The sequence below is a fragment of the Pygocentrus nattereri genome, chromosome 11 (genome assembly GCF_015220715.1).
Source record: "Pygocentrus nattereri isolate fPygNat1 chromosome 11, fPygNat1.pri, whole genome shotgun sequence".
Taxonomy (NCBI): Eukaryota; Metazoa; Chordata; class Actinopteri; order Characiformes; family Serrasalmidae; genus Pygocentrus; species Pygocentrus nattereri.
In genome coordinates, this window is record NC_051221.1 from 26725697 (window position 1) to 26740134 (window position 14438).

The 14438-nt window shown below is 38.1% G+C and overlaps 1 protein-coding gene across 6 annotated transcripts in view; it reads left to right on the plus strand.

The window, feature by feature from the left end:
- The first annotated feature begins 1842 nt into the window (after window positions 1-1842).
- The window catches only part of atp8b4 (ATPase phospholipid transporting 8B4), a 29188-nt gene continuing 16592 nt past the window's right edge, over window positions 1843-14438 (plus strand). For 2 of the 6 annotated variants that reach the window (XM_017708297.2, XM_017708299.2), the window contains exons 1-7: window positions 1843-1954; window positions 4175-4242; window positions 11564-11622; window positions 11900-12013; window positions 12801-12899; window positions 13909-13970; window positions 14088-14160. In XM_017708297.2, coding sequence (XP_017563786.1) covers window positions 1941-1954; window positions 4175-4242; window positions 11564-11622; window positions 11900-12013; window positions 12801-12899; window positions 13909-13970; window positions 14088-14160 — 489 coding nt within the window. In that variant the 5' untranslated portion in view covers window positions 1843-1940. Of the gene's footprint in view, window positions 1955-4174; window positions 4243-5251; window positions 5368-9140; window positions 9237-11563; window positions 11623-11899; window positions 12014-12800; window positions 12900-13908; window positions 13971-14087; window positions 14161-14438 lie in introns of those variants that run through there. The other 4 variants (XM_017708302.2, XM_017708301.2, XM_017708298.2 and 1 more) reach the window with 4 other exon arrangements.

A 14438-nucleotide genomic window follows, 5' to 3' on the forward strand; every position in this document is an offset into this window, starting at 1 on the left:
CTGGAGGTGGCGGAGATGAAGATGCTGAGATTTTCGTTGGGAGTGACAAGGATGGACAAGATTAGAAATGAGCAGATTAGAGGGACAGTGAAAGTGGAGCAGTTTGGAGATAAAGCCAGAGAGGCCAGGTTGAGATGGTTTGGACATGTGTTGAGGAGGAATAGTGGATATATTGGTCAAAGAATGTTGGAGATGGAGCTGCCGGGTAGAAGGAGAAGAGGTAGACCTCAGACAAGGTTTATGGATGTAGTGAAGGTGGACATAGAGATGGTTGGTGTAAAAGTAGAGGAGGCAGTAGATAGGGCAAGAGGGAGGCAGATGATCCGCTGTGGCGACTCCTAAAGGGAGCAGTTGAAAGAAGAAGAAGAGGGTTTGTGCAGGACTCACCTTCTGTTGACGTTCAGTTCACAGATTTGTGCCCTAACAGCCTCCTGTAGAATTTCTTGACACAATCCAGAACTCAATACTCCAACAAATTATAGCAAGTTGTGGTCTTATAGCAGCAAACAGCTACAAATCATGACATTGCCAACACCGTGTTTCACAGTTAGAATGAGTTTCTTATGATGGGAAGTAGCAGCACAAGATTCATTTTTTGCCAAACCTGTCTTATTTATGCCTTAACAATCTGTCTTTGCCTTATTTGTCTACATACTATTATTTAAGTTTCTTCTGGCTCATCCAGGTTGTCTTTAAGCATGCAGCTGCACTCTTCCTAGAAAGAATGGTTTTCTCCATGCTATCATTCTAAAAAACTAGACTCTGAATACTGACAGACAGTATAAGAGAAGCCTGCATGTCCTTACTCAGGGGTTCTTTGTGATCTCTCAAAATATTATACAACATACTCTTGGAGTTTTTTTTTTTATTGGATAACCACTCCTGGAAAGTTGTCTTGTCTCCATTTGCACATTATCTTCCTGGCAATCACTCAAGTCCAAACTCTTCAGAAATTGTTTTGGAACCTCTTCTGTCCTAATGAGCATTGGCAACTGTTTTTCTGAGGGCCTCAGAAATCTCCTTTGACTTAGATATGACTTGTACTAACAAATGTATTAACCAGACTTTGATGGTGAGGACTCAGGTTGATGTTTGTTACATAGGGTAGGGCCAGCCACACTCACCTAATCATCATCCAGTTGTCCATTTGATTTGAACCTCAACCGCCTAATTATCACCTATTCCAAACTGATAATTCTAGAGGTGCATGTACTTTTGCCAAGTAAATTGACTGTGTTTAATTTATATGGGAAGAATGCAGACTTCTCTTGTTGATTACATTAGAATGCTTAGCTGTGAGATTCCGTTCTAACTAACCCCACAGTGTGGAGGCTGTACTTTAGCCCGGCTGGCTCTCACTGTGAGTTTATATCCTTCAGAATGGTGCTATATTACAGACACCAAGAGGGTAATTACAGTAATATAGGTGTGAATTCTATGACTTACACACACAACTCATTGATCAAAAACATTTATGATGAAAAAAGTTCTTTTTATAGTACAGTCTTCGGAGAAACATGTATCTGATGATGTAGCTATGGGAAAAGGAGAAGATGACTAAAAGCATGTTCTACTTGAACCTGTTTTACTGCACAATATCCATGTTAGGTTTTTACCTAAAGATTTTACCTAAGATTAGGACAATAAATCTTTTTTTTTCCCTATGAGGTTTAAAAAGTCCACTGAGAGGAGGGTCCGGCGCTTAAAAACATGGGCTCTTTCGGTCGAACCGAATTGCACGTGATGTGTTTATTCCCCTCTGATTTAATTAGCGTATAGCTTTGTGTACATCTAAGAACAGGCTCGGCGTAGCTTCATCACTTACACACACACACACACACACAGAGGGAGAGAGAGAGAGAGAGATGAATCCGGCTCCTTTTCCACTCCGCCCAGTCTGAAAAAGAGAGAGAGAGAGAGAATCAGCGCGTGAATGGAGCATGGTGTGCTTTCGGTAAGAGCTTTATTTATCAGCGTGAAATTGTTTTTAATTCCTTGCAGGACGTTTAATGGGAATATTCCGGCGCAACCCAATCGGAATGACGAGCGTTGACGGTGAGCTGAAAGGCTGCTGGCTGCAGCAGAGCGGTGTGAAGCCTCAGTGAAGGGGGTACAAGACTGTACAGACTGTAGGTTATCGTCATCTATCAGTCAGTGTTTCCTGTAGGCCACTCGAATAGTCCTCTAACCGTGAACAGCATCTCCAGCAGGACGCTGCGCTGCTGCTGCCTCATCCGTGCCTTATTGCTGTGCTAGATGTGCTTCCAGTTTTAGCTCAGTTGAGCCATCAGTGCACAGCACGGGTTTACCCAGAGTTAATAGATTATTGTCGTGTGGTATCATGTTGTCTTTGGAAGGGCTAGGAAGGGAAGGCTTTGATTAGATTTAGGACAGTTAACCTTGTATTGTGTTATGGTTATGTGATTAGTCATGTTATGAACTTCTGTCTCCAGTTGGATGAGGGTTGCAATGCAGATGTACAAATTCAGTGTTGAAAACAAGATTGCAGCCCAGATTAGACACTATAAGTTAAATAAACTTATGCCTGAAGATGCCGTATATGTAAAAAAAACTACACTCTCCCTTATTAGTCAGTTCGGCCACTTTAAGCTGCTGACACAGGTGAACAAAGGCACACACACAGCCTGTATAATATCCAAGTAGATGCTAGTAGATTCGGACGCTCTGGAGCAGCCACACATGAGCCTGACGTCACTACGCCCAATGCCAAGCATCGACTTGAGGGGAATAAAGCATCCCAGCATTGGGTTGTTGAACTGTGTGCTTTGGAGTGATGGAGCTCCATCCATACCATTGGGATGATTCAGAACTAATCATCCAACATCAGAACCTGACGTCACTAATGCTCTTGTGGCTGAATGCAATCCTTACAGCAATGTTCCAACATCTTGTGTAAAGCCTCAGAAGGGTAGAGACTGTTACCTCAACAAAGTCCCTAATAATACCCTTCAGTTCTGAAGGAATGCTGGATGAGCAGGTGTCTACACACTTATGGACATAGTGAATTTTGATTTGCACTAAAGACTGTACACTAGAATGGCAGATGCTCAGGGATGGAGCTCTACCTCTTTTTTAAAATGATGGGCATTAAAGATGGAAGATTTATTGTTAGTATCATATAGTAGTGCATACAACATATTTTTTATCCATTCAATTTGAGGTTGCATTTGCTCAGGAACATCCATCTGTATACTGTGCCAGTGATTATATTCTTTTCCTCATACTTGCAATCACTTAGTAGTTTAAAATCAGCATATGCTAAAAAATTGCAGGCTTTAAAACCTTTATTGGTTTTACCTTTATACCGGATGCTGGCCTCAGCAGTTTTCCTTGGCCTGCTGTATCCCCCGCGGAGAAGACCGTGCTCTGCCAGACCCACTGGGTTTCCACTGGCTGCAAGTCCACTGGGGTTTCATTATTGTGAGCTACCCAGTGTGTAGCAGACATTAAAAACAGCTAGAGTTGAGTTCATCTCTAAAGGACAATTGTTCATCATCCGTCATACTCAACTTGTGCTGTTACATATCTCACATGCTGTGGTTGCTGTTCAGCTCCAAGCCACAGAGTAACTGTCTTTGTGGACACTGATTTCTACAACACTGGAATAGTGCTGTATGAAGTCTCTTTACTGTAACTGTGTAAAGGGGAAAAATGATGTCAGAAACAGAGAAATGGCAAAAATAATTCATGTAGAACATTGCAATACTGTGCAAGTACAGCTAAGGGATACTATACAAATCACAATGTGAAAGAGCACAATATTCATCTCACAAGCCAGTGATATTATCAGTAGCCTTTATTATCAACACTGTTTCCCCCAGTATTTATAGGGGGAATTTAGCCTACTAACACATAGCTTGTAAACTTCCTGTGGATGAAGTAGATCAACCAGAAGCAAAACAAAATACCCATGTGCTGTGTACATGAAAACCAAATCACAGCTAACTGGCAGGAAAGTCAGAAAAAGTGGATATTATTCTTCATTTTAATCACATTTGCAATATTGGTCACAAGAATCATAATGGAATATTTTCCCTAAATTGTTCAGCTCTACATCCATCATTTATTTGTCTTGATATTTGACAGAAGCTTTTATTAGACTAGTTGTTTATTAACCCTTCAAACAGGGTAACATTAACATTTTATTTTCTAGCAGATTCCTTGTGAAGTGTTGGATGTGGTTTGATGTTATGGAGATTCGGAAGAAGAACATTTGCATTGGTAAGAGCAAACAATAATTAATGATTCGACTGACAGTATTGACTAGGGGTGGGTGATATTGGAAAAATAGTATATTGTGATACTTTAAGATATTGTCATGATACCCAATGATGCGTGATGCATGCATGAAAATATTTCACAGATACTGTGCTGCACTAAATCCAGTTAAACAGGACTGATTATGCCCTCTTTGTAACGAAACATGAAGTTGTTCATCGTTATTTAAGTGCTGATGATATCTGCCATATACTCAAATACAATACCACAAAAAGAAAATTGTTCATGATTACAATTAAATAATGTAATACTTTCCACCCCTAGTGTTGCCATGGTTGAAGTGTAGTGACTGTGCATTTTCTCTTGGGCAGTTAATTCTACCTAGACACGACAACACCCACATGAGCTTTCAAAAGAAGAGAATTAAACTGATATTCAGCTTTTTGAGATATGAAAGTCACAGAAAATGTGGCACATTCATTTTTTCTGATATATTTAAGCCACAATGGTTGTAGTCTGATGTGTATCAAACACCATATGCTACAACTGAGGTCATATCCTCTCAGGTCTTGTTGTCTAGTAACCTTGATGCTATCCACTTTGTGAGGTTGTTGCTCCTGGTTCCTCTCATACACATACAAATGAAAATCCTCAGGATATACAGCTACATTCTTAATCAGCCCTCTACAAAGGAGGAACACATAGAATGGCTCTGTATCCTTGTGTGTTGACCAGTCAGTCAGCTTTTAATTGCCTGCTATGCTGTTCTGCAGTGATAAGGAGGAGAGTTTGCTGTTACAGGCATGTTTTTGTGTGATCATCATTTGAATGTTTCTTTTAAATTGTTAGACAATGTGTGTGTGTGTGTGTGTGTGTGTGTGTGCATGCTTGTGCATTTGTTTATGGTGGGATGGAACAAGTAACTGGAATCCACCAATGATGTGGCGCAGTGCCTTTGTGGCCTTGTGTAAACCACAGGTCATTAAGTTACTCGGGCTGACACACCGAGAGAGGAATGTATTCATGTATTCACCTTTCAATAACATGACCTTGCAGGCTGGTTGAAGGGCAGCGTGGTGGGCATTTGTTCATGTAGGACAGAGATGGATATGAGAGTCAAACCAGCAGGTAATGTTCTTGTCCTCCATATTTCACTGTCTTTGCCTCATTCTTGTGAGAAGAGATGCCGCTTTGCATAATGGTAAAAGCTAAGAAAATCTGCCTGCTTTTAAAAATCACCTCAGTAGTCATCGCTTGGCTTTCACTGTATAAATGGAGAGGGCTTTTTGTTAGCATGCTACCAGATATTCACTCGTGAGGAAAATGCGGAGTGTATATGGTCACAGATCATATAACATTGCTGTCATATCAAAACCTCATGACTCTTTTTTTATACCGTTTTTTTTTTACACGTCATTTAAAACGTCAGCTTTACATTGTGTGAGCATTTCATGAAGACCACACCAATAGAAATGGTACAACATTACCTGGATAAAAATATTATTTCATTTATTCATATTAAAAATGAAGAATGTTTTTCCTTACCCTGTAGAGTTACCATTTTAGAGAAATTAGGTTATGTTAAGCATGTTGATATATGAATGATATGTGACTTTTCAGTGATGGTTTATATAGAAAGATTAGAAGCTTTATGAATTTCTTAAGTATTATTCAACATTGTTTCTACTCTTAGATGCTTTTATTTGACAACTTGAAGCTTCTGTCAGAATGATGTAAGAACGAAATACCTTTTTAAGCTAATAAAAAAAGATTTCATATTGGTTCATATTCATCCTGCAGATGATTTTGCTCATTATCTTATGTATTTTCGACAAAAATGATAGCATCCTATACATTATTATTCCATTTGTGATATTGTAGTTTGTTGTCAGGGGTTTGCAAGTGTTCATATCTTACCATGGGACCAGTTACTAACACTAACCAAATGTGTAAACAGAGGAGACTCTTTGACTAAACTCTCTTCAATTATTAACTCTTGTTGGCACCTGTTCTGAATGAGCAGGTCAGTTTCCTATTGTTCTGGGTCTTTGCATGTGGTGAATTGTTAGTTGTAATTTAGAAATGATTCACCCATCTGTCTCGCATATGTGTGGGTGATGTGTGTTTGTGTGCTGTTTTTGTTTGTTTGTTTGTTTTTGTTTTTTTTACAAAGTGGAAACTATGTTGAAAAATAATTAATTGAATTTACTCTATTCAAATGTGTACCTTATTTCTGCAGCAATAAAAGATATTACAGCAACAGTTATTGCCACAAGTAGGTAAAATTTGCATCAATGCAAATACTTTATCTATGTAGAAATGTTCGCATTTGAATAAATTAAATTCATTGTATCACTTTTTTCAACAGAGTAGTATTGATGGAGAGTTTGTGTCTGATTACAAAATGAAATCTATTAAGCATTAAGGATATCGTGTGGTTTTATATGCTTTGAATGATACCTTTGCAGAAGTCAACCTGAAATCAAAATTGACCTTTGTACCTTGTTAATTCATGTCCCTGATTTTATTAAACAGGATTCAATGTATCATCTGTTTACAAGACAGTAGTGCGTCCTGCTATGATGTGTGGTTTGGAGACTGTGGCTCTGTCTAAAAGACAGGAGGCTGAGCTGGAGGTGGCGGAGATGAAGATGCTGAGATTTTCGTTGGGAGTGACAAGGATGGACAAGATTAGAAATGAGCAGATCAGAGGGACAGTGAAGGTGGAGCAGTTTGGAGATAAAGCCAGAGAGGCCAGGTTGAGATGGTTTGGACATGTGTTGAGGAGGAATAGTGGATATATTGGTCAAAGAATGTTGGAGATGGAGCTGCCGGGCAGTAGGAGAAGAGGTAGACCTCAGAGAAGGTTTATGGATGTAGTGAAGGTGGACATGAAGATGTTTGGTGTAAAAGTAGAGGAGGCAGTGGATAGGGCAAGATGGAGGCAGATGATCCGCTGTGGCGAACCCTAAAGGGAGCAGCCGAAAGAAGAATTCATTGTATCATCTTATTTAAAGGACAAAAACTTTTTTTTCATAATCTTTTATCTAAATGTAATGGCTTTTGCTCTCCTCTAAAACATCTTCTGATTTTTGATTACATCGTGAACCAGTAGGTGGGGAAAAATAATACTAGCCAGTGATATCATGTTATCTCCCTGTCCCACCACTCCCACCTCTCATTAAGCAAACTCAGAGATCCTCCCTAGTACTGTTTTACTTTGAAATACATCACAGTATGAAAAGAAACTGGAAAATGATTTCCAATCCATGTTGACTTTAAGGTCTCTAATGTGGTTGACAAGGTAGATCCAAAAATGATTAATGTTTTTATGGCGGAGGCAAACCCTGCAGATATGACAAGCTTTCCATAGCTTTATACAGGAGCTCTGTGGGGAAACAGTAACATCTTGCAGATTAGCTGTATAGTCTGGGACAGAGAATCATTGACTGTTTAGGCATTGTGTTGTGAGAGTTGTGAGGTGTTCATGTTCACCTTGTCCAAGGGTGGGGGGGTGGGAGGTATCAAAGCGTAGTGGCACTGGTTTGAGGTTTCAGTAACACTGTGATGCAATTTAACACTGTTCAGATTTTCAGATGCTCTTGTACTGGGTTCTTGTTCCAAGCACATTGCTATTATGTGATACTCTGCAGTACGACTCTGCAGGATTTGATCCCAGCTTGCTAGTTGGATCAATACAGGAACATTACTTTTCCCAGTATGTGTTTCAAAATGCTGTGTTGTTTTACACACTTAAAATTCACCTAAGGTCTACATGAAGAATTTATTTCAGCTTCATTTTGTAGGAGCTCAGCTGGAGTATTTCATGTGTTCTATCACACTTCTCTGGTTGAGCCTCTTTTTGCATGTGCTTGGAGGAAAGAATTCATTAAGTAAATATTTCTATGTCCTTTACTATGATAAAGGCTTATACTATGGCTGTGTATGTGTGTGTGTGTGTGTGTGTCTGTCTGTCTGAGTGAGTGATGGTAGGAATGCAGGTTTTATTTTATTTTATGTTGTTATATTTTGTATTTATTTTATCTTATTCACTATACATGAATGTCTGTCTGATACTGTGCACTGTGAGCTCCTGTAACCAAAACCAAATTCCTTGTATGTGTAGCATACCTGGCCAATAAAGCTTGATTCTGATTCTGATTCTGATTATACTATAAAGGCATCCCACCTGCTGTTAACAACTATTAAATGATTAGCTGTAGTCTTACGGTGATTACCTTAAGCCCCCTGGGCTATGGAATTCCACAGCCGTGAATTAGGGTAGCACGTCTCTGTCTGCTGCACAAGTGCAGGCAATATCTGCTACATCACTGAATTAATTTCAATATCAATGGAATTATCTGCCCAAGAGAACCAGAGACACCACACATCTAAATGTGCATGGTGATTATTTGTATGATTAGGCTTTAGTGACCTCACTAGAAGGGGGGAAAAATGCATGGATTCATGTTACATTGTTTTGAAAGTGGTGATTCAACTGCAATGATTTTGAGATATTACAATCGATTTGAATTCAAATTTAAATTGCAAAATTATCAGTGCACTCATTTTTGGACATAATAAAATTCCCAGGCTCAAACATGAATACCCCAAAAGCTGTTGTTTTTATTGTTTATACTCCACGATTGTACAAATAATTCTGCCACATAAGTGCATTTAGAAATAATGCTGAATTGTACCAAAATCAAGTCTTAGTGAGATTTGACATTTCATGATATATGGAATTATTTCCCGTAACTAAATTAAAGTGTATGAGGTCATAGATATGCACCTCTTCCCATTAGTTTCCCATTAGTGATTTACCATGGAAATTGGCCTGTTCTGCTCAGCATAACCTGTATTGGTTTATTGATGTATGAACCCTGTTTGTTCTGTATAAGAATGACAGTGCAGACAGGCAATGGCGCAGAGATGGCTGTGGATGTTAGTACCGTGGAGAGGATTCTGGAACCCGCGCTCCAAAGCGCCTGGACAAGGTAGACCTGCAAGGGAATATGGGAGTGGGAGTGGAGAAGAGAGGATAGAAGGGTATGAAAAGAGGGCTGGGAAAGGATGATAGCGAGGTCTCTAAAAGTAATTCTTCGTCTGTATCTCTGGTTAAGCACTGCTTGAAGGAATACTCAAGCATTTTAACCTAATCACTGTGAACCACATATTTAGCACATTAAACAGGGGTGTAATAATTTCAGTGCAGAGTTGAAAAAATAGAACAAATGAATGTTTGAAGTTTGTATTGAAATTTAAAGCTGTACTGCTATAATCTATATATATAAACTGAACCTGTCTCTGATTTATTTCTGGAGTTTTGAATGTTTGAATGTTCATTTTTGTTGCATGCCATTGAATTTGAACGTTATTTTGAAATGTATTATTTTGATTCTGTGTCATACCATCTGATATTGAATTCTTAACTAAAACTAAAATATAAGATTTTTAGAAAGAACATGGAATCTGAAACTTTTACGGTTAATAATGTACACTTGAATGTCTAGAATTCTGGGTGTGTTCGACTCACCGCTCCCATCTTCTACTTGTACTTACACTTAGTGGCCATTTTATCAGAATCACCTACCATACAGGTACACTTGCGATTACTGACTGTAGCTTATATGTTGCTGTAGTTTATGAACCCCACACTCTGCCTTTTCAAGTGGAAAGGGACGACCACTGAGCAGATGTTTTTTGGGTGATGTACCACACTCAGTGCAGCCGTGACACTGAAATAATATTTGAGTCATCTGCATTGCTGGAGTTGACAGGCATGCCACTTGAAGCATGCAGAAAATGCACACATGCTGTGCTTTACACTCACTTTATCAGCCATTCTGCACCAGTTCTCTTATAAAATAAGCATTATTACCTGGTGCTGAAGAGATTTGGTGTTTGACTGCTTTTGCCTGCAAGACACTTAGAAGTTATTTTGAAAGCAAATCTAAAAATGCAAATTAATAGAAAGACTGAATGCTTTTTTAGAAATTGAATATTAAATGTTGTATTTGTCCATCATCAACCATAAATTTCAGTTTCAGTTATAATTCAGTGTCAGTAAATCTATTATGAACAGTGATTTTACTTAAAACTGCAAACAGGACTGTACTAAATTAAACACTGCAGCTTCATGAACTCAAAAAGGCAAAATTGTTGAACACACTCAATATGTTTCTTTCAGCATAACTAATGAAAATAGTTTTCTTCTCTTATTCCAGTGAATGGATTTCACCATTAGATTGTACAGTGTGGTATTTAGTGGTGTGGCAGGCGCCTTCTATTGGACTTCAGTTAGATTTTTTTTTATTCAGCACAAACTGCATAGCATGGAATGAGACCTCTATGAAATAAAACATTAACACAAAATGCAACATTTAAATCTTGACCTCAGAATTTAAAATTTTTTTGTACTAGAAAATATATGAATTGTTACACCCCTAATGACCACAGACCATAATTCTGAATAGTAATTCTGAACTACAAGAAAAGAAAACCCTGAAAACACCCTATAAAGAAACCAGTGGGTACTTGTTTCAAATTCTAAGTAAAAGGAAACACACTGAAAAGATTGTGCATAGTAATGCAATATAGCTCCAGACAGCAGACAGAGATTTGGTAAAAAAATAAAAAATAAAAAAAAGCTGGTGTATTTCTTTTCACACGGATTCATGTTCTAACCACATGCCATTTGTCAACATGCAAATTAGACTGTGGGTAGGAATGACAACAGGGTTCTTTTTTCGTATTTTTCCCTGCTGCTCTTCGAAGCATTCAGTAATATCAGAGGGTTAAGATGTTTTTCACCAGCAGTCTCTGGATTTGTGCTGCTGCCATACAATTGTGAGGAGATCTGCTATGCTACGCTGGTTATGACTTGATGCTTGTGATGAAAAAAGTGAAAAGGTTTTAAAATGTATAAACATTGCTGACTCTGGACTGAGCAGGGTTTATCCCTTTCATATGGCTGGTGTAGAGGAATTTATAGCAACAAAACAGAAACTGACTGTAGCTGCTCTGATAGTATTGAACCTGGTATTGAATTCCTCGGCCCTCACCTTTTCGCACTGCAGTGTAACTGAATTAGGTGAAATACTGATAAAGTGCAAATGCATCCACCAGTATACAAACAACCTCTACAGGATTAGATGTGAAATACTGTGAGACTACCTGCACTAAAGTTTTGAAGAACTATTTAAGAATGCATTGGGTACAGTGTATCTTCTGCTTGACATGAAATTGTTTGGAACTTTATGAACATGTTCTTGAAATTTTAATCATGTGCCATTTTTTTGAACAACTGTCTGTTTTATTTAAGAGGAAGAACGCCATGTTAAAGCCAACGACCGTGACTACAACGAAAGGTTCACTTATGCTGTAAGTAACTGTTTCCTTACAATAAAGACAATAAATGCAGTGATTGATTTAGATTTAGTGATTTATAGACAGATGTAAATTATTGTTTTCAATCTCTATGATGAATAAAAAGCCAGCGATTAGATGCTGATGATTCAAGGGGTCTTTATTCCTGTGCATTTGAAATAATGCATCAGATAAGCAAAAGTGACAGAACCATCATAAATTAATGTCGCAGTTGTGTGCAATACAGTTGTGTGTTGTGAGTGAATTATTGTAATGTGATGTTCTTCCTCAGGACAATCACATCAAGACAGCAAAGTATACGTTCTACACCTTTCTACCCATAAACCTGTTTGAGCAGTTTCAGCGGTTTGCCAATGCTTACTTCTTAGTACTGCTGATTCTACAGGTAAATCTAGGAGTTTTTTACAGACTGTGCCATTTTTATTAGAATTACAGTAGTGAGTTCTGGGAGATTGGTTCACTGCACAGTTTTGTGATTTCTCATTTTAGGTATAGGGCTAATTAGTGAGCTTAACTGAAGCAAACATGTCTGTGGTGTGCAGTAATATTACACTTGAGACAAGTTGTAGTTAAAATGCTACACCATTTTAGCTTTAAAAAAGGATCATTTTTAAAATTATAACCTGGTTAACTGAATATTGAGGTCATTTGAGTCCAACAGAATGTAAAACAAATTATTCTTCAGTAACCTTAATATCAGAAGTTTGATGAACTCACAATGGAGTTACTTACTGTTTAAGTTTAAAAACATTGCAGTATTTTTACAGTGTACAAAATGCAAATGCTATTTATTTAGGCTTAGTATTTTTATTTGTGACACAGAACACTGCTTGTACCAAAATAAAACCTTTAAAAAGTAGAATGATAAATATCAAAATGATTCGGCACCTATTGAGTACCTAGGTTACCTAGAGTTAGGACTGTTATTGGTATTGGCAGATACTTGAGGATCAGGTATCTGTATCAGGAAGGAGAAAGTAGTGTCGGTGTATTTCTAGTTTGAGCAGAGAAATCACCAAATTATGCTGGACATCAGCGCCTACTGTATATTATTCCCTCACAACTAGAATAAAGAACTAAATAAGAAAGTCATATAAAGTTTTTTTTCTGTTTCATATAGTAGCTGTTACATTTATAGTACAGCTGAAATGATGTTGCTTTTGTGTTTGCAGTTAATTCCAGAGATCTCCTCTCTGTCCTGGTTCACTACCATTGTGCCTTTGGTATTGGTACTGACTATCACCGCTGTAAAAGATGCTACTGATGACTATGTAAGCATCTATTCTGCATGCTAACATACTAAGTAATATCATATTGTGGATTTCATTGTTTGTATGCAAGTTGTCAATGTAAAAGACAGATGGGCTAAAGAAAAAGAAAATGACCCAGATTCAGTTAGGATTAGGATTTCCTGAATAATGCTTTAATAAGCTTGTCCTCAAAATATTACTTGGATGTGCTTAATATTTTTGCTTTCCACTTGAAAATCATAAATTACTGCAGGAGTCCCAATGTTGGGGACCTGGGGACCCCGAACTCTTATCTAGCAAACCTGACCCAGCACACATGGGCCTTGTTAATTATTCTGTATCACGTGTCAGACTGCAGTCCTTATGGGCCCAAACACTGCACATTTCAGCACGGTGCTTCATTACACACACCTGATTCAGCTCATCAGCTAATCAGCAAGGCCTTAATGAACTGAATTCAGAGTGTTAGATGAGGTTAAACACTAATAGCTGCAACACTTTGGCCATGAAGGTCCTCAGTTTGACATGCCTGCTCTAGATGAGGGGAAAAAAAGAATGTGCAGACCATGGGGTCCCTAGGACTGGGATTGAGAAATCCTGCATTTGTGGATCTCTGCTGTTCGCATGATAAGCAACAAGCCTAGTGACAGCATTCAACATATCAATTACCTTCTTTACAATTCTGATTACAATACTTGCTGTTATACTTCATCTTGTAAACTTCCCCTATTGTAAATGAAAGGAGTTGGACTGCTGTGCTTAGAAAGCATTAAGAAATTATCATTATCAGTTAATAAATCAATTGAGATGCTCACAGGCCCATTCAGCCCCTCTCCTGCCAAATTCATCAGAACGCTACAAAAATACAATTTAAAAGCTACACAGCCAGACTGTGATTGCAGTACATTTGTGAATGATTTGGGAGAACTGCTTTACCCTCTATAGCTTTATCACAGACGAGCAGTCAGTTCTCACTGTAGTTCAGCTCAGTTCTCTAATCTTACTCTGTCTGGTGCTCTTTGTATTTCAGTTCCGCCATAAAAGTGATCAACAAGTCAACACTCGCCAGTCTCAGGTACTCATCAAGGGAAAGTAAGTAATCGTTCTTTATAGTGTTTGGCCGTGTTCTTTACTTTTCTGCATAAGATATAAAGAAAAAGCATGATGGAGTTGGATAGAAGACATCTGTTGCCTCTATTTTTTCTACAGGATTCAAAAAGAAAAATGGATGAATGTTAGAGTTGGTGACATTATAAAACTTGAGAACAACCAGTTTGTTGCTGTAAGTTTCATTTAACCTTTCATTTTTCATTTTCAGTTTTCAGTGAATTTTCATTAGGCTTTCATTTCAAGGCTGAAACTTTCAAAGTGCTATGAAAACATATCTGTGATTGCTTTCTAGTTAGGTTAGTGCTGGTTTTGTGGGCAAACATGCATTTATGAAATCAGGCTCTATGAATAACTTTCCAGGGTCTATGGAGTTTCTTCCCTTTCAAAGTAAATTGGACAATTCTAATCTTGGCTAAAGCTTGTGTCAAAAAAAACGATTTCTGATTTCCT